This window comes from Tarenaya hassleriana, unplaced genomic scaffold (genome assembly GCF_000463585.1).
Source record: "Tarenaya hassleriana unplaced genomic scaffold, ASM46358v1 Cleome9, whole genome shotgun sequence".
NCBI lineage: Eukaryota > Viridiplantae > Streptophyta > Magnoliopsida > Brassicales > Cleomaceae > Tarenaya > Tarenaya hassleriana.
Window position 1 is genome coordinate 1,891,275 of NW_010971389.1, and position 23,395 is coordinate 1,914,669.

Sequence of the window (23,395 nt, forward strand, 5' to 3'; positions counted from 1 at the left end):
TCAGTGCTGCTGTTATATGGTATTTTATTTGTCAGCAAAATGGCTTTGGACAGGAGAAAGACAAAACCAGGAACTATTTTTTCAACTTTTTTTTTTACGCTTTTGTTGTTTTGTCGCAATTGCTACCTGAATATATTATTAATAATATATTATATAATATTATGCAATTAGTATTTAAAGGTATAGTACTATTTTATTCCGTTGTTCGGTTTTGATTTGGTTCTGTTATTTTTGAGTTTTTAAAAACTATGGTCATTCTATTTTTTTCCTATTTATATCTGATTTTTATTAATGATAACATATTCATTTTAAATGTTTAATTTTTTAAAAAGTTTAGATTATTTTTAAAATATAACATGCATTCTATATTGAATTTGACTCTATTACAAATCTTTAATATCCTGTCACCAATGGATTTACTTTTCTTTATCCTGGTCTTGTCCTAAACGAAACTTTTGATAATTTTAAATATATTAGTGTGTAACTATGTATAATCCTTTTAGAATTTTTTGGGTCATCCATAAACTCAAATTACAAAAAATGAAAAACCGCCCATGTGATGAAAAGGAGATATCTGGATGGATTATAGACTATTTTATTTTGGAAGGGCTAATTACATTGGATAAATCACAATAAAGATTAGTCAGGATAATCAATTAAGTACCTCAATTGTGTTTAATATTTTGCCTAATTCTGGCCAAACTAGTCACATCCGTACAATTAATGCTACACTGTATTTCACACAGTCTCCATAATTATTTTTCCCGTTGCTTTGGTCCCTCTGAGAGAATCAGAAGGTTCGAACAAGAGTTAGAAGTAACCGATCTCCGACGACGAACACACAGAAACTGAAAAAAAAAGGTGCAAAATAATAATAATTCAATTCAAAGCTTGCTTCGATTCGTCTGTTACTACAAATTTGCTTTCCTTCTCCAGCAGATTCATTTCATTTTTTTTTTGGTTTCACCGAAAGCGGTTTTTGGATTTTGAATCTGTCTCTGCCTCCGATCTCCGATCTCGATCTCTCGCTGTGGATTGAGATGGAGAGCTTACCGACGACGGTGCCGGCGAAATCAGAACGGCGAGGAAGGCCGTCGAAGTCTCAACGCACCTCCAAGCCCTCCCTTGCTATGGCCTTCTTCTCTTGCCTCGCTTGGCTCTACGTCGCTGGTCGGTATGTCGATTTTTCCCCCCTTTTTCCGAGAAAATAATGAAATCTCAATGGTTTTCGATTTGTTCATCCATTATGTTACGTTTCGACCGGTATCGATTGTTGAAGTCGAGGAACGTATTTGTGATCGAACACTGTCCCTGCGTCCGATTGAATTCGATGTGTGCCCGTCCATAAATCTCGAAGGTTTAAGATACTTGCGATTTCTTTAGTTTCAGATCGTAGCCGTGATGTGATGTTTCGCTAGTTCTTCTTGTTGGAATTCAGTTTCAGCTGTTGTCCTATAGTTTATCAGTCACGGATTCAAATTGGAACCACGGAAGTTGTACTGATTATGTTGTTTTGATGGATTGGACTGGATCGAGTTTATTGTTCTAAGCTTTTTTAAGTTCTCTCCAATTCTCTGTCGTGCAAATGGCAGTTGCAGCATTTCGTGCTGATCTTAGTTTGGTGTTTGGTTTCTTACTGTCAGATTATGGCAAGATGCGGAGAACAGAGTGTTACTCAATAATCTGCTTAAGAAGAACTATGATCAGGTTAACCCTTGTGTTCTTTTGCAGTATTGTTTGTTTTCTGGTCTTGGGAAAATCATTTTGAGTAATTCGATGTTTTCTTCCATGTTGATCACTTTCTTGGAAGCAGAGACCTAAGATTCTCACTGTGGAAGACAAGTTGATGGTCCTAGGATGCCAGTAAGTTAATTTTTCTGATTGGTCTTCTGCTGTTTGCAACAATGGTCTTTTCTGTTGTGTTTGTACTAAACATGAATGCAACCATTACTAGAGATCTTGAGAGGAGAATTGTTGAAACTGAAATGGAGTTGACTCTAGCGAAGAGTCAAGGTTATCTTAAAGGCCAATTGCAGAAAAGTGGCTCATCTTCGAGGAAGAAATTGCTTGCTGTAATTGGAATGTATACAGGTTTCGGAAGCCGTTTGAAGCGCAATACCTTTAGAGGCTCTTGGATGCCGCAAGGTAGAGATCATTCACTGTGATTGGTTGTCTTAACATTAGTTTAATGAACATTTGGCACAAACAGTAATTTGTGAATAAAATTCCTTTTCATTCCGGTCTGTAGGTGATGCCTTAAGAAAACTTGAGGAGAGAGGAGTTGTCATACGTTTTGTGATTGGTCGGAGGTTCTCCCGCTCACTTTAGTCTTTACTTTTTCATCTCTCCTATAGTATCAAGCGCTTTCATCTTTCCTTCTTGACACTACCGAGTGGACAATAAAACATATTAATTTTCAAAAACTCCAGCCCAAACCGGGGTGATAGCTTGGATCGGAGCATCGACGAGGAAAATCGTGCTACTAAAGATTTTTTGATTCTTGTAGGTGATATAATTGAATTTTTTTTGTTCTGATCTCGTTCACTGGTTTGCATCTTTTTGGTTGCTTGCTTTTGTTATGAATGTGGTGTTTTTTTCCTTTTTAGTATCGCACACAATTATTGCTCACTGATGTGCCTTACAAATTTGATGGAATGAAATCAGGAGAATCACGAGGAGGCTCAAGAAGAGTTGCCCAAGAAAGCGAAGTTCTTCTTCAGTGCTGCTGTTCAGAATTGGGATGCAGAGTTTTATGTTAAAGTTGATGATAATATTGACCTAGAACTTGGTAATGCATCATTTTTCATGTGCTTATATTGCAAGGTTATGCTTGGTTCAGTCCTACATTACCAATATCTAATTTCAAATTTAACAGAGGGATTAATCGGACTCCTTGAAAGTCGCCGTGATCAAGACGGTGCTTACATCGGATGCATGAAATCTGGGGAAGTGGTGGCTGAGGAGTTAGTATTATACCCAGCTTTCTTTTAACTTACTTGTGTTTATCCTTAAATTGACAATTGTGCAAACTTATCGACAAGCACATATTTGATTTTTATCTCCTTGTCGGTTTCTTGGTTCTCAGGGGAAGACAATGGTATGAGCCGGATTGGTGGAAATTTGGAGATGAGAAATCGTAAGTGATTGAAAACTGTCAAGTTTCTTGGTTCCCTGGAAATATACCAAAATATCCTGTTCATTGGCTCAGGGTCAGGAGAACTAATGTCTGATACTAATAACCATATAAATTATCTTATACCATTTATTAGCCTTCTGGTTATTCATAAACGCCTGAATGGGAGATATAAGTGACGTAATGCAATGTGTTTGTCCTATGTTCTTTTATGTAACACGGACTCTCGTTTTTTTAAATGTTTAGGTACTTCCGCCATGCGGCTGGTTCGCTTTTGATACTCTCCAAGAATTTGGCGCAGTATATTTATATCAACAGGTTGGGTTCACACTTCACAGTTTTAATGCGGTATAAGCACAAGATTTACCTAAGATGAAAATCACCTTAAAATGGTGTTCTCTTGTCTACTCTCTTTTGTATATGAAACAGTGCATCCTTGAAGGCATACGCTCATGATGACACATCCATCGGCTCTTGGATGATCGGTGTTCACTCAACCTATATAGACGACAACCGCCTTTGCTGTAGCAGCATCCGACAAGGTGACCCATTTACCACCAAATCCTAAACATTCGCATAGAATTGTCGGTCACTGACCAACTAAAACTTAAAGGAACACTTCAAACTCGAAATGCATTTCACATTAGGACATGAATGATCAGAGGTAACGGAACACTTCAAACTCGAAATGCATATCACATCAGGACAATGAATTGTCAGGCACCACATCTGCTTTCTACTTTGATCTGCTTAGTAATTGATAAAAAAAAAACCCGTAGTAGTTGTGAATTATCGAAGCCTAACTCGGGTATTTCTCTTACTATTTGCTAGACAAGGTGTGTTCCGTGGCTTGATCAACGCGTTTGCTGATGGGCTTCGCCTTTGCGGGGAGAGACAACGGGCATTTTCCGAGCATTCTTGGATCCAAAGCGTAGACAGAGTTGCTATTCTTCTTTTGGTTAGAATCAGATGAGTGTTTTACTTGGTAGTAATTAATGTTTTGATTAGGGCAGGCATATACCCATATGACAATGAGGATTTAACCCTCAGCCGCTAAATATAGAGAGTGATGAGGACTTGGGGCTTGGGAGAAGAAGGTTGCATGCTTTTACTTGCTCTTTTTGTTCCCTTTCTTTTCTATGCCCTTTATAATTATCTTCACATAAACCTACTTACATATATACAAGTTCTTCTGCTAGAGATGATATATATATGTGGCCTTTATATTTTTCTATGATGGCAAATCTGGACCGTTGATTTGGTGAAAATGATCTGGAACATTCGATATGGAAAACGAATCTAGGTCGTCCTATGTACATAAACATTCCGAGACATTGATCATTCATGACATCTCATTCTCAACCGTCCGTAGAAAAGATTTGATTGATCGCCGAAATTAACCTGGACCGTCGATCGTGAGATTCAGTTGTATTTGGATCGTATGTTAGCTTCGACTGGGTTTGGATTTAGTTTTTATAACAATAAAAATGTTTATTTCGTAAAAGAAATTATGTTTTTTTAAGATTATTTTTACATTGGGTTCGGATTCCATTTGGATTTAGTTTTTGGATTATAAAAATATCATAACATTCAATATTTATATCGTTATACTTATACATATTATTCCGTTTAGACCAGCTGAGTTCGGGAATGACCAAACCGAATGCAAACCCCTGTGGCCTGTGAAGAATAAAAAGATTCTCTCTCGTACCAACTCGACAAGTTCGTAAGGTCATATATATATATACACACACACATACATAGCAGCAGTTCCATATACACTACACAGTTAATTACTTAAACATCCCCATTTCTACATCATCTTTTTTTTTTTATAATAAAGACCATCACGATACCCTCTTTTTTTTTTCCCCTTCAAATCCACAGAGGCAATCTCCAGGCTCATTCATAACGAATATAAGAAGAGAAAAAGAAGCACCGTTCAAGTTTCACCACCAAGCCCCGTGATCAAACAAACGCGTCAAGAAGAGTTCCGTGGAAGAAGCAGAAATACATTTCACCTTTCTTCGCTTATTCCGCCTTCTCCCTCTTTGTCTTCTCCGCTGTTCCGTGCTAAGACCCGAGGAATTATTCACGAAAAGAGCGAGCCGAGAGAGCAATTCTTTGAACCGTTCGGTCCCCCGGACATAAACTGAAACAATCCCCTCGTGACCGGTTGTGATATGTCCCTCTCTCTCTGGTGTAAAACTCGCAGGAACTCGTCCACGCTCAAGTTCCCGTCCCGGTTCGAATCGAACACGTAGAACGCGATCTCGATCACATTGTCTGACAATGATATGTCGCATACCTGGACACATTCCGTAGACGGATTCTTTCAGAGACCAAGAAAACATTCATATCCACAGCTGAGTGTTTTTTTTCTAAATTTATACGTATTCCACCTCCCCTTTCATAATTGATCAACTCACAATACGTAGAGAATAAGCTAACATTAAACCATAAAACCAAAACAAATGAAATTCCTAAAATGTGGGAGTCTAACAGAATATCTTAAATTGAACCAAAATATTGAATTCCTGACACAGAATTTCATTCCAACGTATCGAGAATGAGTTTAGATGACTCACATGAGAAGCAGCTCGTTTGAAGTCTTTCATTGTCAATAACCCATTGGCTTGCCCACACGCGAAAAGGGCCAGAGAAAACGGCCCGAGTTTTCTCCTTAACTCGGCAAACTGTTTGAAATCCTCCAGAGATATACGGATGTCCCGAAGATGTGGGTGGACGTGCAGTTCGTCAACTCGATCGAGCAGTTTGCTCAGGTGGCTCGCATCAGCGGCAGCAACCATTGACAATGCAAAATCTTTGGCCGATATGGTTCCTCTTCCTTTGTAATCATAATGTGCAAACTCCAGTCTGAGCATCTATAAAAATAGAGCCACAGGAGTTGTTTTTAAGAAAACGATTACCCAATTTTTGACAATAAATAAAGAACCTGATTGTGAAGCTAACTCTAAACCTAGTTTCTTAATCTTCCAACGTCACAGATAGCACCTAATACAACTGTTCTTAGTTGCCAAAACAGCAGAAAGTCCCTTTTCTTAATCAGCATATCATTACAGTTACAGATCAATCCTTCAACAAAGAAGATGCTTGCTAAACCATAATCACACTCCACAAACAACGGTAGGAGAAATCACAGCATCGGTATCATAAGGGTTGAGAATTACTTACTTCATCGGTTAGATCTCTCATAAATTGAACGAATTTGTCATGTTTGAGTTTTTGGTTGCCATCTTTTCCGAAGAAGTACTCTACCAAACCACCATTCTCGACAGAACCAGATACCTTAAATCCTGTGCGAAGACCGTCTCTGTGGAAAACTCCTTGTCTATGCTGAGATCGCATCAAACTCATTACTTTCTTGAATTCATCCTTGTCGATCTCCCTATATACAGATTGTTCATCAGGAACATCTCAAAGAACAATAATTTAAGAAAAGGGGAAGCACTGACCAGATGTTCTTTGATAGTTCAAGCACGTCTCAAAATGAGACGCCACCAATAGCATCAAACAAACTCTACAACCTTCTGTTTTAGGGTAGTGATACAGAAATGCACAGACCAGAGAACAAATAAAAGTTACCAAGAGTAAGATTGATCTTTCTGTAAACTTTGTGCAAGTACTCACCCGTTATTGTCGATATCAAACATTTTGAAAGCCACGGAAAAGCTCGATTCAGGCATGCTGAGTAATGTCACGAAAAATATGTACCTGTTGTCAACAAAACCGAGTTCTTCAATTTCCAGAACAAGAAGAAAACTGATGAAGACTACAAAGTGAACCAAACGATTTCTTCTCAGGAAAAACTCACTCTTTGAAAGATATAAGGCCATCATTGTCCACATCAAACAGCATGAAGAACTCGGAAGGAGAACATCGTAATTCTCCAGGATTCCTCTCCCCATTCAAATAACCCTCTCTTACCAGATGGGATTCTGATGGGGGAAACACAGGAACAACCGCCCTCATCAAATCTGCAGGTTTCATGAGCAATTCCCCGTCTGGTGTTCTAATGGATGCAAAGTACTCAAATACCTAATACCATTTCACAGCTAAATTACATTTTGCAATACCTCCATCTTTGCATTCCACTAAAATGGAGACTCACAAGAATTAGGGTTGCAGAATCATAAAACCGTGTACCTTTTCGGGCGGACTTTGCAATCTCAAACGCTTCTCGTAGTTGAAAAAGATTTTCCTCCTATAAGCATCTGTTCAAATCCAACCCAACAAAATGATTATAAAATCTTTCAAAAGGGAAAAAATCATCAATCGATGAAGCGAAAACGAAGGATGAAAAACCTCCGAGGATAAATCCAGAGCTGTAATCAGGCAACGCCAATTTCTGAAAGAACGATCTCGATCCAAGATCATCCGCCGTCGCTTCATCGTCTTCAGACGCCGACAAGAAGCCAGAGAAGGACAGAAACGTATTTTCACCGAACAAGCCAGAGCTCGAATCAGATTCATAGGAACGATACAGAGCCCCTAATCCGGAACCGGCGGCAATTCCGGTGATCCATTTAGCAAGGGAGCTGACGGAACCACCGCGCTTCGACCGGCCGGCGCGGGGAAGGACACTCGACGAAGAAGAGGATTCCGGCGGCGGCGGCGGCGACGACGACAGAGAAGCGAATCCGTGGATCTGAAGCCGTTGGATGAGGGGAAGGACACGGTCAACGGACGGTGGAGATCTTCTGCAGCAGGATAACGACGCGGGCATGATCAGACAATTTTTCAAAGTGATGACTTTGCAGATGCGACGAAAAAAAGGCGAAACTACCAGAGCTTTTAAAATGGGAAACTGAAGACCGAAAACCTCGTCGTTCTATTATGCGAGTTCAGGAAACGACGCCGTTTTCGGAGGGGATTAACCGGAAAATTCGCTCTAATTTTAGCCTGGTCCCGGTTAACAGGTCAAATTAGTTCTCGTAATTTTAATTTTAGATTAGAAAAATGCCCTTATAATCATAGAAAATTTTTATAAATAATTTTACCCAGTTTTAAGTTTGATTTTTTGTTTTATTTTTATGTTTTTCATAGCAAACCGAAGGAGAATAAACAACATCTATAATAAAATGATCGGTTTAGTTTGGTTAAATGTAATGTAATAGAGAAAAAGTGTATAATCTTTTCGATTCGTTGTTTTTTTTCTTCCGGTATGATTCGATTTTATTGATTAATTTCATGTATTGGTCAATTTTTTAAAATAATTTATAACAAAGAACCAAATAAAATCAGACAAGCAAACTCTAATCTCTAAAAAAAGACAGAGAGAGAATATTTCAAAATTGGTGAAATGAGAACAAAGGGAAAACATCTCCGCATGGAAATTCAATCAAAAGACAGAAACCAACAAAGCTATAATGTCTCTATGGACCTTCTTTGTTCCTCTGCTCAACCACCACCATCTCAATTGTTGGATCATGATGACGTCATCGTCAAGTCCATCTCAATTGTTGGATCATGATGACGTCATTGTAATTACATGGACAAATGGAAATATGAAAATAATCGGAAAATCAATTTAAAAAATCACAATTTTACGGTTGGAACGTTTTGTATACCAACGAAACCGCCCTTTCATCATATATATATATATATATAAACATATACGCATTATCGAAAATCAAAATCTTAGATTTAATTATATTATACAATTAGTAAAAAAACATTTAAATCAGGATAAATCAAGGATTCAGGAAGGCCTTTACGGCCAAAAAAAAAGTCTCAGTAGTTTGTCCTAATTCCCTAACAACAATTCCTACTCCTCTTTGACTACAAAGAATACAAAAAAATAAAAAACAATAACAATAGAGAATGGTAACAGACGAGAGAGAGAGAGAGAGAGAGAGAGAGACCTTACAAATGCACCTGAGATGTGATCTCTCCAGTCTATAACATACGAGGAAGCTACACATTAGCTCGTGCCGTACAATGTCTCCGTACAGGCATCATCTTCCGGAGGTGTCGTGTTCAGATCTGGTAGTAAGAACAAACCTCCCTCGCAACATCCAGTTTTGCCCCCTCTGCATCCATCTGAAACGGCTTCTTCTCCTTCTTCTTCGACAAGACAATTCTCGTGTTTTCGCGGGTAGAGATCCGATTTGCTGACCGGATAATGTTGGATGGCGGGTCTAGCACAATCCGAGTTCAAATCGAGCTGCAATAGGCAGACGAAAAGCTTCTGATTCAGTTGAAAATGGCAGCGAGAATCAAGCATCTGAACTGACTCAACATCCAAAAACAGGGAGTCACCTTGATCCGCTTCAAGTTCTCATTCCTTGCGCTTTGTTCCGTTATAGTGGTTCTCATAGTCGCTATCTCCTGTTGAACGACGATTTATATCAGAACGACGCAACGTGAAGGAATCCGAAAAACACAACCGAAGCTTCCGAGAGAAACAGGGGAAAGAAAGACAGAGAGAACACGCACATTCTCCAGACTGAATCTTTCCTTCAACAGGAAGGTTTCTTCGTGTTTAAGTTCCGAAAACGTCTGCAAGATCATCGGGAGGAGAGGGAAAAGAAGTAAGCTTTAGAAGGCATTGAAATACCCACATGGGAAATAAATCACAATCAGAGGATCGAGTATTACCTTCGTTTTCTTCGATCTATTGGAGAGGGAACTGGTGATTTCATTCGCCGGTAGAGCCTGCAAATTGACAAGAAGAAGCACGCGCATTCGTCAGCATAAGCTACCAATTACAGAGATTATGCATGGCTTTGAACATGGAAACTTTTCTTCTTTTTCGTATAGAGAGAGAAAGTCAAATTTTCAGGGCGCCATAAAAGCGACCCAAAAAGAAGAAACCCATCTAAAAAGCATGTGATAATAATGAAAGATCTCATCTCAAAATCTAAAAAAAAAACGTATCTTTAGTTGAAAACAATTTGGCAAATGTTTACCAAAGGGTTATGTCAAATTCTATCGGCTCGGCTGATACATAAATGCACGCCACATCATTTGATTGGCAAGCACCATCACATTCACGTGACACCACCATCATCATCCCAATCAGATCACGTGACCCACTCTATCGTCTCCGACAAGATCTATCCCCTAAGCCCAAAACGACAACGTTTTCAGCTCGTGCCGTACAGCATACGCGCACATTAACCCACGATCTCTGTAGACTCTATACCATAAACATCACTGTCCCCGCAAAACCCCCCATAATCTATGGGCTCTTCAATATTCGCCTATATATATACACATACATACATACACATAGATATATTCGGAAATATACAGATCCACCGAAAATATTCCCACAATAATTATTCTATATATAAAACCATCTCTAACAGCGGACCCACAAAAATTATAAGCGGGTTAAATTTTATAGTGACGTCAAATTTAATTTTATTAGGGGGTTATTCAACAATTTTGTCTAACTATTTATAAATTTTATAAAGATTTTTTTAAGAAAAAATTAAAAGAATGGATAACCAAACAGATCAGCAGAGGTAAACCAAATTCACCGCAAACCCGGTTTACGAAAACCACCGGTTCGGCTTGGACAGTCACGGAGATTAGGTAACCGAGGAAGAGATCCGATTGTGCGGTGATTGGAGGAAATAGCATGATGTCATTTGCACGTGAAATGACGAAAATACGCTCGGATTTGTTGAATGAAAAACCAAATCCAAACAGAATAAGGTAAAAGAAAGAGAGTATTGACCCTATGTGATATGGATTCGTCCTTTTTCCTTCAGAAGACGAAAGATGACAGAAAATTCCCCGCGGCAGATTCCACCGGTACTCAAGGGTGGTGAAGCGCGTTTCACCGGCGGCGAAACGTTACTTTTCCGGTGATATGGAGAATTGTAATCAGAAAAAGGAAAAAGGGGAATTCGGCCAAAAGTACCGAGACCGGGAAAACTGTCAGCGGATGGATCGAGAATCGCCGTACGGAGAAGCCTATTTTCGGGATTTCAGGAGGAAAAGGGGGACAATTACGAACGCGTGAACGACGTGGACAACCCGGTTACCGGCCAGATCGGAACGGAAATGACGGATTTGCCCCGTCAGCATCTGACGTAAGGGAACTCCCCGAGGAGCCAGAGAGAGTAAGTCTGAGGCCGTTACCACGCGCGTCTCCGCCGCGTGCTGACCGGACGATAGGGAAGACAACCGGGAGATAGAGAGAGAGCTAGGGGATGGAGAAGGTACCTTGGATCCAGATCCTGTTGCAGATGTGGAGCAGCTCGCTTGACGGCTGGTCTCCTCGAAACCATCGGCGGAGCAACCTCCGCTTCTGGATCCACCGCTCCACGACAGCGGAGTCACGGGACTGCCTCTGACGGAGTCCGCCTCTTTCTTCACCGAACATCCGGCGAATCTCGAGGACCGCGACCGCCGCTGACGAACACCCCAACGTGAAGGAGGAAGGAGCAGAGGCTGACTATCCGCCGTCATCGTCTTTGCCTGGTTGAGCCGTAACAGAAGCTCCACCACCATCTGGTTGTCCGTCATCGCCGCTGTTACCCAGTCGTCCTTCGCCACCACCATCTCCGCAGAGGAAGCCTTGGTCATCGACGTCACTCTCCTCGAATCTTCAGCTAACGTAGATGAGAATTCGGAATACAGCTTTATCAAAAAAAAAAAAATACAGACGCGGCGAGAGAGAGAGAGAGAGTGGGAGTTGAAAAGTCGGAAAGAGAGGAGAAAGAGATGGTGTTATATACGAGGCTTCTTGCTTTCTTTTTGTTTATTTATTTTATATTTCTGATTTTGTTTTCAAATATGGAATCATTATAAATTGTAAAACTGGTCTTTTGTAGTGTATGGCAGATTCGGATTTCGTGCATTTTCCCCATTTTTTAAAATTATTTAATATAAAATCAATGACAGCTTCGGGGAAAGCCCGACTTCTGAGCTTTTCTTAAGCCCAAAACCCAACCTCGATGGACGTCCAAAGAAACTCGTGTTTAAACGATCCACACCAATCCTTAAAGCTAGGTGTGTCAATTTGGGACCGAGGTCTCACACCCAATCCGGTCCAATTCGAAAATTAACAGACTTCAGATTAGGTCTGAAAAAATCGGACTTTTGAACCGGATTTGAATCGGATTTCGAATTCGAATCCGACCGGTCCAAAAAATCTGATATTTAAAAAAATAAGATTTACAAAAAGATTTATGCGGACAGGTCCATCCCAATCCGATCTGAATCCCGATCCATCCCGGCCTGATTCGAACCCGATATATATAGACCCGAAAAAATCGGACGAACCCGAATCCAAATGGCCCAATTGACAGCTCTACTTGAAGTTGGCATGGTTTTCCATTTTGACAGTGTAACTTTGTAGATCATTAAGGGTCTAGAGGACATGAGGAATGCATACCGTATGCTTTGTTCATCTTTGTTCTCTGGTTATAAAATAGAGCAACTTTGACTCTTCAGACGTTCCATATAGAGAGAGTGGGAGAAGACCGTTCCAAAAGAAGATTGTTGGGTTTGTGTTCGAATCTCTCTTCCATGGTTTCAAAAAGATGTATGACCGTGTTCCGATCATTCAAAGCAAAAGACTGATGAAGTCGTCCTCTTGAGAAGATGCTAATGCACAAGTCAAAAGTAGAAAACCAAAGGAAATTCAAAAGTAAAGCCTAACATTTCCATTGTTTACAGATAATAAGGAAGACGATACAGGATGAGATACTGGCGAGGGGTACAGAAACCTAAACAGAGCTTCGTCTTCACCAAACTACGCAGATCCCTTTCGCTTTCGCACCTAAATTACACCCACACATTCTCACTTATAACTAAACCCTAAGAAACCCCAAAGAAAAGAGACAATCCATAGCCTATGCACAAAGCAAACACTAGCCAATACTAACTCTGAAACTAAATTTCTATCTTCCCCTTGAAAAAATAAGGGAAGATTCGAAACACGTTCGAGTGTCGTCACCGGAAGTTTCATCATCCACCGGTCTTCAGGAGCTATCAGACGATCGTAGATAGGAAGCACGGCGGCAGAGATGTGACATAAGATCACCGAATACTTCATCTAATATGATCGGAGAGGGGGCTTGTCAGATCTCCAGACGAAGGATCCTGATCAGATCGTTAGTCGCGTCGCCGGCTTTGAACATGGAGACGCTTTTCTTCGTGAAGGCCGGAAGCGGGACATCGCTTGGAGGCGGAGAGGTCAACGTGACAGAACCGGCGTAGAACGAGGCCGGAATCGATTTCGCGTCGGAGAGACGGATCTGTGTCGGCACATTCTCTGGATCTGGTCCGATCCGGCGAGTAGTTCCCAGATCTGAATCCTCAACCGCCAGATCCGTTACCGTCTTGGCAACTACCTCGCCGCGCTTGAGGATTCTTATCTGTCCGACAACCAGATGGTTGCTGTTGTTGTTGTTGTTGTTGTTGTTGTGGATCTTCTTCTTCAAACCCTTCGGTACGACACCGTTTACCACATGAGGCGGTAGAGGATGAGCCGCCGGAGGAGGACTCCCGGCCAGAGGGCGTGGCGGACTTCGGCGACGGCGGTTGTTTGGTTGCGGCTTCGTCTGCTTGTTGGGGCAAGCTTTAGGGTTACGAGGATATTTCCCATGAGGAAACAAGGGATTTCTGGAGAAAGGGCCCTTCAGGACATCATGAGAATGAAGAACAGCTACTCCCATAGCTACAGAGGAGAAAGAATCGATTCAGAAACCAAAACCGATCAGGCCGAGAACGAGAAATTATTTTCTCGGGAAAAGGGGAAATCCTGGGAAAGAATGGGAAAGAAAAATTTGTGGTGAGAAAATGAAGAGGATGAGGGTTTATTTTATAGGAGAGCCAGCGTCGGTGAAGGAGCGAGGCAGTTTCTTACCATTGCCGCTCCTCTTACCTGAACTACACGCGCTCCTTCAATTATTTTTAAATTCCCTTTATTTTCCGTTAAAATAAAAAATATTTTAGTAAAAAAATATTTTTTTTTATAAATAGTAAACAAATAAATTGTTGATTTCTGTGTGTTATTTCAATTATAATGATCTCTGTAACAATTAGTAGAAAACGTTTTTTTTCCTCAATGCTTCTATCTCATAATAAATTTTAATGCATTTACGGATTTTTTAAGGATTTCCTTAATTTTATATCATAAAATACTCTAATGATCATGGTTTCATATTTTATTTGTTCCATATATTCTATTTTTGTTAGTCAAGTTGCTTGCTGGTCCATGTGAATGTCCCCGCCTTATTAGTTATACATCATTAAATAATTCATTATACAATTATTGAAATAATTGAATATAAAAAGTTAGTATTTCAGGACCGTATCCAAGCAAAAAATCTTGAGGTCGGCCTTAGCTTTCATGATTACACACGTTCACTGTGACGCGCAATAATAGATGGACAACTGTTAATAATAATAATAATAATAATAATAAATATGTTTTTAGGTTAAATTTAAATTCATAAATGCTTTTTGTATTTTAAATTTATACGAAATAGAAAAGGAGAAAAGAAAGGCGCGTGAGGTAAAGAGCGTTATTGTGGACCCCATCCTCTTTTGTCTGACGTACCTACACTAACCACCCTTTTTTTCTTCTTATTTACAGAAATACCAACCACAATCTGGAAAAAAAATATCTTCCTAATATATAAAAAAAGGTATTTCTTTCCTAAAACCTAATATTCATTCCATTTATTGACAAAAGTAAAGTAAAAACATCTCTGACAGATAAATAAAAAAGGTGATATGTTTTATAAAAATTATTTTTCCAATTGCTTTAGTTAATAAATCCTTTGGCGATTAAATGATTTAATTGACGAAACGCTAATGCGAGTGTGTGAAAATGGAACTATTTCCTTTTTCTTGTTTATCTTGTTCTAGTTTCTAAAACGTATAAAATTATTAAAGATATTATCAAATTTTGTGGATTTAAAATAATAATATTGATTATATTTGATTTTTAATAAATTTGTAAAATATAGATAAACTATTATTGAATATTCAATTAGTATTATAAACTTGTATAACTCTTATTTAATAATGTCACAAATTTTGTTAAGTTTGCAGTATTTTAAATTATTATGAATTTCAATCATTTTTTAGTAATTGATATATTTTCAAAGAATTTGATAAATTTTTAACGAGTTTTCTCCTTTTTTTTTAATGTATATTTTTCTCGGTTGGGCTGTGATGGTAAATAAGCGCAAGAAAGAAGGGTACATATGGAAATGGAAAACGAGACGTGGTCCACATGTTGGAGGACAGCTAGATCATTGAAAAATTGACACGTGGCGAAATGAAGAAGACGTGCGAGCGAGGAAACGGTCAAGTCAACCGACTCAAGATTGGCCGGCCGCTTTCCTGTGACGTGCCCTCACAAACATTGAAATCTAACATCTTTTAAATTTTTCATTTAATTTTTTTATTTAAGGAGAAAAAAGGTGGCGTGTTAGAAGATTGTCTGGTTGTGTATATAAAATATTACACAAAATTATCAAGATTAAAAAAATTTCGTTGAACTTGGTAATTTAATTACAAATTAAACAGATGACCATGTTTTTTTAATGGGCCTAAAATAAAAAAGCCCCATCTATAATGGGCTTAGAATTAACAAACTCAATTTAATGGGCCTATGGGCCTTTAAGCACATTTATTGTAATGAAGTTTTTATGCGGAGAAATAAAATTTAATCCTAACAATTTGAACCGTACAAACAATACTATTATTTTCCGGTAATAAAACTTAAAAAAATCTCGTAAAAAAAACGCCAATTACGTAAAATATGTAAAAAAAAAATATCATGAACTTTTAATTTCAACGGCGTTAACAACTGTATAATAATTGGATTTAATTTTTCTGAATATAATATTCTTGCATCAGATCACTACGGTGATAGAAAAATTTTCTCTCCTTAGAGAAAATTGTTTTGAAATCGAACCACGTCAGACTCTAAACTCTACATTCAATTTATAGAATTTGTATTTCTAGTTTTATCTATAAAAGATTAGAAATTATAGAATGATGTCTTCACATTAATATATATACTTTTACCGATACATGATTTCGGTTAGGATGTCAAAATAGATCCGTTTTGAAGGCTGAGTTCCAAACCAATCCATATTTTTCTAAACCGATCTCAAAAAATTTAAACTCGAAAAGAAAAAAAAAAGAGCAAACAACCTCGACGACTCTACGAGGTGACCCATGAACAAGAAAAAATATATTACTTTTTATATTTTTTATATTTTAAATTGTTTATAATAGTTATTTATCTTGTTTTGTTTAATTTCTTAATTTTTTCTTGTTTTATAATATTTTAAATATTTTTTAGTATTTAAATTTTATTTTTTAAATATATTTGGCCACGAATCGGTTCGTTTGATTTGTGACCAAATAATTTTTAGCTCATCAAAAAATGGTCTCGACCAAATTCGAAAAATCTAAGATCGAGACAGATCAACCCGATTTACAACCCTAATTTGGTCCCAAAAGTTATTAAGACCACATAATTGATCGAATTGAAGATTAGTTTTTTCTTCTGTACACGGGTTTTGACGTACGGTATTCCACACAAAATTATTGAACATTTGACATTAGTATCGTATCATAGTTACTGATAATGTTGATCGTTGAGTTGGTTAGTATTAATCAGTTATGCGCATCCGTGGACTAATCATTAGTTCGAGGAGGTACCGGTTAAGACAGTGGTATACCAGAACATTTTCCGGTTTCATAGCCGGTTACCTTGTGGTTTTCGTTAAATGAAATTGAAAAAAAAAATATTCGGTTTGATTAATACGAATTGCCCACCCCTCTCCAAATGACAGGGAAAGGTGAAGATATCAAATCCAACCATATTTTTTTCTACTACCCTTTTAGTTTTGAAGACCAAAGATTGTACGTATGCTACAACTGACGTGACTTTGGATAACAAGGTCACATATACAGCCAATATAGAAAACCCTTAACACTAACATGATATTATATCAAAAACACCTTAAATTTGCTATTTTAACTTCATCGCATACACTTTCCTACTTTAACATTAGCACATACCTGTGAAAATTTTGATCTTATTGATCATAACTAACTTTAAATTTATGATGACCACACTAATCTATTTATAAATAATAGATTCAATATATGACCACACTATATTTCGGGTCACATGAATTACAGTATATGTTAAAATCAAAATAGTAAAGTAAAAATATTTTTGATAATGCCCCACTAACATACTCCCTCTCCCTTAGGATCTGTCCTAAACTAGCAACTGCCATTTTTCGATTCAATGTCCTATTGCCGCAAAAACCATAATCAGCCAAGCAGAGCCATATAACTACTGCTTCAAAAGATCATTTCGACAAACCCTACTGATCATCTGTCGGAAACCCTGAGTTCCAGACATTTCTGTCATGAACTTGAACTGCACCACGCTTCCTAAGAACCAGTAGCTATGTCCAAATCTCAACCATAAACGAAGCTCATAGCAGTATCCGAAACATCCTTCTCACTCACAAACGTTTCATACCCAGAAGCTGGAAGATGCTGAAAATCACTTCCATATCTTTCAAATCTCACATACAATGCTATAACATAATGCTTTCAAGGGGGGAAATTTTGGTAAATACCAATCATAAGAGATTTGTCTTACAGAAATACCAAAATGAGCACAATGCTAGATTCATGAAACAGGTAAAAACACTTTAACCATCATCAAATCAAGACACAAAAAGAAAAACTGAGAGCCATACAGTGAGGTGACCTCTTAGAATCCGAGCTTGGTTCTGCGCCAGTGCCTACGCTTCGCGTTGTACCTGAAACGAAAAAAGACCAAAATCTCGAAGCATTACGACATCGAACACGACACGAATTTACGCTTACTGTCAATCACTGATTTGCCCCAATCGAACAGACGCATGCGTACGGACCTGATGGTGTTGTCGGTACGAAGGCGGATCCAGTGAGGAATCGGCCTGTTCTGCCTCATCTTCTTCGCCAGCTTCTTCTTTATCCTGAACGTCTTGTGCGAAGGCTGTTCATTTCCAGATCAATCACCACAGAGAACCAAAAAATCGTAATTTCGCTCAGTTTCATAAGAATCTTCACAAGAAATTTCGCAGAACCAGTGACTAAAAGAGCAAGAGAGAGAGTTGATTTACCATCTTGGAGTCGGTCGGTCGATTGGCGCCGGGGCTACGGACGAAGCTCGTGCAGAAAGAAACCCTAAACAGAGAGGTAACCCTAGGCGAGGGGAGATTGGGTCATTTATATGGAGAGACGAATTTAGGGTTTGAACTGTTGGGCCAAGGCCCATCGTGTAAGAAATATACATTACCCAACAAGTAGAAGAAAAAGCACAAAAATAAAATAAATAAATATATAAGTACATAAAAAATACATAAATAAAATTGTTAAAACAACAATAAATATAAATAAACACATTACTTTTATATAAATACACCAGCATTTTTGAATGGTGGTGTATTTAACTAAAATGTCCTTAAAATAAAAATTAAGGAAATTTAACTAAAATAATCACACCATTATATCACGGTTAAATATCTATAGTTAAAAAAATAAAGAAGTTAAATCTATAATTTGAAAAAATGTTATTGAAAGTATAATATATTTTAACGTTGTTACTTTTCTGTATCCAATAACATTCTAAAGCCTTGTGTATGAATACGAAGATTTAAAATAGTTGTTATATTTTTCCGATAGGAAAACAAAATTACGTATTTATTTAGCAATTTTAATAATATTGTGTATTTTTATGCTAATTATATTTGAAAAGAAGAGAGATCTTCAACGTTTTAAGAGGAAAAAACCCCACCTTTCATATATAAACAAGTATAATCAAACTTCCAAACAAGAATAATGACAAGAATATAACGACAGTGACAAAATCAAACACTGCGAACCAAATCCTTGACGCCTACGTTCGAGTCCTTAGGATCAGCGGAAGCAGGAGGAGGACGTGGAAGTCTTTGCCTTCCGTCCGAAGAAGAAGAACGGGGAGGAGGAGGATTAGTGTTGCCGGCCGACATTGATCGGATATGCGAAGGATGATTCTTCTCGGAGGAAGAAGAAGACGAAGACAAAGGGCCGGATCGGCTTCTCAGCCTCTTCTTATGCTTCTTCTTCTTCTCTGCCTCCGGGTCTCGTCCTACCCGTCGGACTTTCGCCTCGTTCAAGCTTGCCGGTAGCACGCAGTTGCATAGCATCCCTACGGTTCATACCACAAGCCAGGACAATAGATTCAAACGCATTCTGGGGTATGTTAGATGCTTACTTATTCAGAGATGAATCTGACAAGGGTGTGGCCGTATACACGTTTATATATCTACGTACTTTCCATAAGGCGAAATCCAGTGAAAAGCTTCGAAAAAACTACTGTTTCCTACACTTTTTGCTTAACCCTTTCGGACCGAGACAGTAACCATTCCTTTAATCAACCACATATATATATTGATCGGGGAATTGCGTACCTAAGCGGGCGAGGCGGTTGACCCAGCTAGGGATCTGTTTCTGGGTAAGTTTGAGGCATACGTCGTTGCAGAAGTGGTTGCAGTTCCTCCTGATGAGGTTGTACTTGTTTCCACGGTACTCCTCGGCCAGTTTCTCCATGAAGGCACGGACTTCTTTCGGCCCCATGTCCGTCTTACCCACCAGAATCGATTTCCTGTATGTAAAACCCGGGCATTTCTTCGGCTCCACTTCAAAGATTCCCGTGCTCGAATGCTCGTGCGCTCCAAAAGCGTATTCAACTCCATGAACTGCAAACATCCAATGACGAATCCATGGATATAACACACACACACACAACACACACACATATATATGCTCAAGAAACTATGGTCATGCGTCACAGAACAATTCATTCAGTCTCGGAGATTTTTCAGACAAGATTTCCGACCAAGCAAGCAAACAAACGCAAAGTCTCTACACTGAAACCATCTAAAAATCGAATCTTGGAACTTAGCATCGTCCTCAGCTTCCAGCACATTCATTCGCACAAAAGCTTTTTCACCTCGTCAATTTTCAGCGGGAGGACCGAAGTCAACTTTGGTCTAAGCTCCAGATTCTTTTCACATTTTATTTTCTTCAGTTAATCCGAAACCACTAGTACTAAATTCATGTCCACAACAAAAACGTGTCTTCGTAAATCATTTTCTAGGCCGAAATTTTCTCAGATCCTCCATTACTTTCTCACCAACCAAACAGCAGAGCAGAGCAGAGAGAGTGGAAGAGTTTCCCCATTTACTGGAAAGAGAGCAGGAAAACCCAATTTTCTCTCTCTCTTCCTCTTTCACCTCCGTGCTCTCTGGCAACCCAATAAGACAACAGATTCAAGAAGCGAAAACCCTTTTTATTTTCCCTGAATTCCCCTCATTTTCTCAGCAACCAAACAGAACAAAACCCAGGAATAAATCGACCCAATAACAAGGAAAACTGACCCGCAACGCCAGAATGGTAGATCCCGAGGCCGAACCAGTAAGCGTAGACATTCATGGGGGTGAGATCGTAGACATTGAGGTAAACCGGAACTGAACCGGATTTCTTCTTCCGGCCCACGGACACGCTTCTGCACAGCATCTTCCGGAGTTGATTTACCATCTTGGAGTCGGTCGGTCGATTGGCGCCGGGGCTACGGACGAAGCTCGTGCAGAAAGAAACCCTAAACAGAGAGGTAACCCTAGGCGAGGGGAGATTGGGTCATTTATATGGAGAGACGAATTTAGGGTTTGAACTGTTGGGCCAAGGCCCATCGTGTAAGAAATATACATTACCCAACAAGTAGAAGAAAAAGCACAAAAATAAAATAAATAAATATATAAGTACATAAAAAATACATAAATAAAATTGTTAAAACAACAATAAATATAAATAAACACATTACTTTTATATAAATACACCAGCATTTTTGAATGGTGGTGTATTTAACTAAAATGTCCTTAAAATAAAAATTAAGGAAATTTAACTAAAATAATCACACCATTATATCACGGTTAAATATCTATAGTTAAAAAAATAAAGAAGTTAAATCTATAATTTGAAAAAATGTTATTGAAAGAACGGGATCCGGGAGGGGCAGATCGGGAAATTCAGATCGAGCTTTCGTCTTCTTCTTCGGCCTTTGTGGATCATGAGATGGGGAATTGGGTGCGTGAAGAAGAAGAAGAAGCGTTAGTTCTCTCTTTCCGTTTATGTTAATTCACTGTAACAAAAAATAAATAAAGAAAAATAATTAATTAAATGTGTTGAGAGATAGAAAGAAAACGGTGTCTTGTCTTGAATGGGATGGGACCGTCCAATAGATCTCGAGATTGGATTTGGTCCACAATTTTTAATGTTTGGAGTTGAGGATTCTGACGAAGACAATGTTCACGTTTGTGTTTGTGTACTCGTGTTTATATAATATATACAAACAAAAGAATATCCAAAGTTTGTATCTTTTAATTATTATATATATTTTATTTAAAATTGAAAAACTCATATAAAAGTATATTAAATAGAAAAACTTTAAAAAAAAAAAACAACATTTTCAATTCGAATTAAAAACAAATCGAACCATCAAAAAGCTTATAATTAGAAAATAAAAAACTTCAAAATTAAATTAAATATTGATAAATGGGCCATTCTATATGGAAAAGGCCCAATTTCTCTCTCTCTCTCTCTCTCTTTCTTTTGGTTAACAAAAATATAAACGTTGGAGGGGGAGCAAGTAACCTGAGCCCTAAAATGGTGATACACATGAAAGCCTCCATTGCTGGTCTACGACGAGCTCTGCAAAGAACTCGCCTTTCTTCTCATCTGTCGAAAACCCTAATTTCGGGGCCGCGTTGTAAATCTCTGGTACCCATACGAGACGACGCCTCAAGGTTCCAATCGAAGCTCTACGCGACGATCGCGGCCGCGGAATCTCCCTTCAGATCCAACATTCTTAGAATCATCCGCAACGAGATCGCGTACCAATCCGATTATGCTCCCCCACATCAGGTATTTTCTAATATCGGTTTCAATTTATCTCTGGAAAATGAAGAATGCAGTGGCTATTGAAAACACTGTTAGCTTTCGTTTCAAATGGAGTAGAGGTAAAGGCTCATCTGGTTCGTTTAGTATCTGTTTGGTTGTCTGGATAGTGAAGTGACTCGAACGCATAGGGAATATCAGGCTCATTCTGTTGGTACTCAGATTCTGAATTCGTCTTTCAATTCTCATTTACTGGGAAGAAAGATGGTGAAAGACAGAGAAGTTTGATTAGATAATTCGCTGTTAAACGTTACGGTTTACTGCCGGTTGAATCAGTGTAGTCGAATTCGTCGAATTGGGTTTCTGTTTCTGTCTCGAATCCAAGCTAATGGGAATACACTAATCTATTGCCTATGCATCAAACCCTAATGCAGCCTGCTACTGAATTCAAGTCTTTCACTGTAGAGGATCATCCGGGCGAGCAATGGATAACGATGAGGGGAAAGTTTGGAGAAGATGAGCAGATAAAAATGGAGGCGACGATGTTTGATGGGTATGTGAATACCACGAGGCTTGGATTAGATGCTTCAGGACACGACGTCCGCCTCCACATCAGCTTGCTTGTCGACATTTCAAAGGGCGACGGAAGCAAAGAGATTGAGTTCGTATGTTCGGTCTGGCCTAATCGTATTGAAATTCAGAAGCTTTACATGCTTCGACGCAACAAAGTCAGGGGTCGACCATATATGGGGCCTGATTTCAGGTATGAGTTTTTCATGAGATGTACTCCTATTGCTAGTCAGGGATGTGAAGTCAGGGGTCGAACATAAGCTAGGGTTTTTGTCTCGTTGATTTCAGGAGCTCGAAGAACGAGTTTTGGATGGCGTTTCGGGAATTTTTACGAGTAAGAGGGATAGATTCGGAACTTGCGGGTTTCTTGCACGAATATATGATGAACAAGGATAGGATTGAGCTCATCCAATGGTTGAGAAACCTCGAATCATTCGTCAAGAAATGAACAATGAAGCTCCGTTCTCTTTTTTTTTTTGAAAAAAAAAATAATCTAAGCCCTCGTACTCGTTTGTTCATGGCTTTTGCATGCATAATACGTAGACTGTACATGGCAAAATGTCCGTACACATAACGGGTATATCCCTATTGTATCCGCCACCGCCAATGTGGTGGTGGAACTGTGGTGAATCTCGCATTGAAACTGGATTCCCACAGCCACAGGAGGAAATAAGCTTAGTTAAATTCAGTATATAATATAAACTGTTAGCTCCTACGGTGATCATTTCCGGTTCGGTTATT

The 23,395-nt window shown here is 38.8% G+C and overlaps 7 protein-coding genes across 9 annotated transcripts; 2 read left to right on the forward strand and 5 right to left on the reverse strand.

The window, feature by feature from the left end:
- The first annotated feature begins 778 nt into the window (after positions 1–778).
- LOC104803847 (hydroxyproline O-galactosyltransferase HPGT3) lies at positions 779–4,331 on the forward strand. Of its 2 annotated transcripts, XM_010527926.2 has the most exons (13): positions 779–861; positions 974–1,174; positions 1,644–1,707; positions 1,814–1,863; positions 1,955–2,145; positions 2,249–2,309; positions 2,430–2,502; positions 2,665–2,788; positions 2,876–2,963; positions 3,086–3,136; positions 3,380–3,451; positions 3,563–3,675; positions 3,965–4,331. In XM_010527926.2, the coding sequence occupies exons 2-13, from the start codon at positions 1,041–1,043 to the stop codon at positions 3,985–3,987; spliced, it is 1,044 nt and encodes a 347-aa protein (XP_010526228.1). In that variant the 5' UTR covers positions 779–861; positions 974–1,040; the 3' UTR covers positions 3,988–4,331. The 2 variants fall into 2 exon arrangements, with proteins under 2 accessions (XP_010526228.1, XP_010526227.1); XM_010527925.1 differs by lacking the exon at positions 779–861 and having other exon boundaries at positions 868–1,174.
- A 485-nt stretch (positions 4,332–4,816) lies between these two features.
- Positions 4,817–7,936, reverse strand: LOC104803848 (calcium uptake protein 1, mitochondrial-like). The gene is made up of 7 exons (XM_010527927.2): positions 7,460–7,936; positions 7,301–7,368; positions 6,969–7,192; positions 6,785–6,868; positions 6,329–6,542; positions 5,722–6,018; positions 4,817–5,441 (listed from the first exon to the last, which is right to left on the reverse strand). Exons 1-7 carry the CDS (start codon positions 7,878–7,880, stop codon positions 5,226–5,228), a joined length of 1,524 nt encoding a protein of 507 aa, XP_010526229.1. The 5' UTR covers positions 7,881–7,936; the 3' UTR covers positions 4,817–5,225.
- Positions 7,937–8,776: 840 nt separating this feature from the next.
- LOC104803849 lies at positions 8,777–12,657 on the reverse strand. Its single transcript, XM_010527928.2, has 5 exons — positions 11,333–12,657; positions 9,755–9,811; positions 9,593–9,655; positions 9,416–9,484; positions 8,777–9,320 (listed from the first exon to the last, which is right to left on the reverse strand). Exons 1-5 carry the CDS (start codon positions 11,693–11,695, stop codon positions 9,078–9,080), a joined length of 795 nt encoding a protein of 264 aa, XP_010526230.1. The 5' UTR covers positions 11,696–12,657; the 3' UTR covers positions 8,777–9,077.
- A 97-nt stretch (positions 12,658–12,754) lies between these two features.
- On the reverse strand, positions 12,755–13,914 carry LOC104803850 (uncharacterized SDCCAG3 family protein-like). The gene has a single exon (XM_010527929.1). It carries the CDS (start codon positions 13,789–13,791, stop codon positions 13,195–13,197), a length of 597 nt encoding a protein of 198 aa, XP_010526231.1. The 5' UTR covers positions 13,792–13,914; the 3' UTR covers positions 12,755–13,194.
- Positions 13,915–17,654: 3,740 nt separating this feature from the next.
- On the reverse strand, positions 17,655–20,782 carry LOC104803852 (60S ribosomal protein L39). Of its 2 annotated transcripts, none has more exons than XM_010527933.2 (3): positions 20,726–20,782; positions 18,040–18,143; positions 17,655–17,925 (listed from the first exon to the last, which is right to left on the reverse strand). In XM_010527933.2, exons 1-3 carry the CDS (start codon positions 20,726–20,728, stop codon positions 17,877–17,879), a joined length of 156 nt encoding a protein of 51 aa, XP_010526235.1. In that variant the 5' UTR covers positions 20,729–20,782; the 3' UTR covers positions 17,655–17,876. The 2 variants fall into 2 exon arrangements, with proteins under 2 accessions (XP_010526235.1, XP_010526234.1); XM_010527932.2 differs by lacking the exon at positions 20,726–20,782 and adding an exon at positions 18,271–18,377.
- On the reverse strand, positions 18,916–20,707 carry LOC104803851 (deSI-like protein At4g17486). The gene is made up of 3 exons (XM_010527931.2): positions 20,569–20,707; positions 19,600–19,887; positions 18,916–19,337 (listed from the first exon to the last, which is right to left on the reverse strand). The coding sequence occupies exons 1-3, from the start codon at positions 20,705–20,707 to the stop codon at positions 19,018–19,020; spliced, it is 747 nt and encodes a 248-aa protein (XP_010526233.1). The 3' UTR covers positions 18,916–19,017.
- A 1,037-nt stretch (positions 20,783–21,819) lies between the features above and the next one.
- LOC104803853 (uncharacterized protein At2g39795, mitochondrial) lies at positions 21,820–23,366 on the forward strand. Its single transcript, XM_010527934.2, has 3 exons — positions 21,820–22,111; positions 22,519–22,847; positions 22,943–23,366. The coding sequence occupies exons 1-3, from the start codon at positions 21,854–21,856 to the stop codon at positions 23,100–23,102; spliced, it is 747 nt and encodes a 248-aa protein (XP_010526236.1). The 5' UTR covers positions 21,820–21,853; the 3' UTR covers positions 23,103–23,366.
- The last annotated feature ends 29 nt before the right edge of the window (positions 23,367–23,395 follow it).

Excerpts from the sequence above, each read along its gene's own strand:
- LOC104803853 (XM_010527934.2), top strand. The coding sequence starts at position 21,854 with ATGGTGATACACATGAAAGCCTCCATTGCTGGTCTACGACGAGCTCTG. Across the intron at positions 22,112-22,518 it reads ATTATGCTCCCCCACATCAG|CCTGCTACTGAATTCAAGTC; the intron begins GTATTTTCTAAT and ends ACCCTAATGCAG. Across the intron at positions 22,848-22,942 it reads TATATGGGGCCTGATTTCAG|GAGCTCGAAGAACGAGTTTT; the intron begins GTATGAGTTTTT and ends CGTTGATTTCAG.
- LOC104803849 (XM_010527928.2), bottom strand. The coding sequence starts at position 11,695 with ATGACCAAGGCTTCCTCTGCGGAGATGGTGGTGGCGAAGGACGACTGG. Across the intron at positions 9,812-11,332 it reads CAACAGGATCTGGATCCAAG|GCTCTACCGGCGAATGAAAT; the intron begins GTACCTTCTCCA and ends GTCAATTTGCAG. Across the intron at positions 9,321-9,415 it reads AGAACTTGAAGCGGATCAAG|CTCGATTTGAACTCGGATTG; the intron begins GTGACTCCCTGT and ends TGCCTATTGCAG.
- LOC104803847 (XM_010527926.2), top strand. The coding sequence starts at position 1,041 with ATGGAGAGCTTACCGACGACGGTGCCGGCGAAATCAGAACGGCGAGGA. Across the intron at positions 2,789-2,875 it reads TAATATTGACCTAGAACTTG|AGGGATTAATCGGACTCCTT; the intron begins GTAATGCATCAT and ends CAAATTTAACAG. Across the intron at positions 3,452-3,562 it reads CAGTATATTTATATCAACAG|TGCATCCTTGAAGGCATACG; the intron begins GTTGGGTTCACA and ends TATATGAAACAG.
- LOC104803852 (XM_010527933.2), bottom strand. Across the intron at positions 17,926-18,039 it reads CGTACCGACAACACCATCAG|GTACAACGCGAAGCGTAGGC; the intron begins GTCCGTACGCAT and ends TTTTCGTTTCAG.
- LOC104803850 (XM_010527929.1), bottom strand. The coding sequence starts at position 13,791 with ATGGGAGTAGCTGTTCTTCATTCTCATGATGTCCTGAAGGGCCCTTTC.
- LOC104803851 (XM_010527931.2), bottom strand. The coding sequence starts at position 20,707 with ATGCTGTGCAGAAGCGTGTCCGTGGGCCGGAAGAAGAAATCCGGTTCA. Across the intron at positions 19,888-20,568 it reads CTACCATTCTGGCGTTGCGG|TTCATGGAGTTGAATACGCT; the intron begins GTCAGTTTTCCT and ends GGATGTTTGCAG. Across the intron at positions 19,338-19,599 it reads CAACCGCCTCGCCCGCTTAG|GGATGCTATGCAACTGCGTG; the intron begins GTACGCAATTCC and ends TATGAACCGTAG.
- LOC104803848 (XM_010527927.2), bottom strand. The coding sequence starts at position 7,880 with ATGCCCGCGTCGTTATCCTGCTGCAGAAGATCTCCACCGTCCGTTGAC. Across the intron at positions 6,543-6,784 it reads TTTGATATCGACAATAACGG|GGAGATCGACAAGGATGAAT; the intron begins GTGAGTACTTGC and ends ATCTGTATATAG. Across the intron at positions 6,019-6,328 it reads TGAGAGATCTAACCGATGAA|ATGCTCAGACTGGAGTTTGC; the intron begins GTAAGTAATTCT and ends CTATTTTTATAG.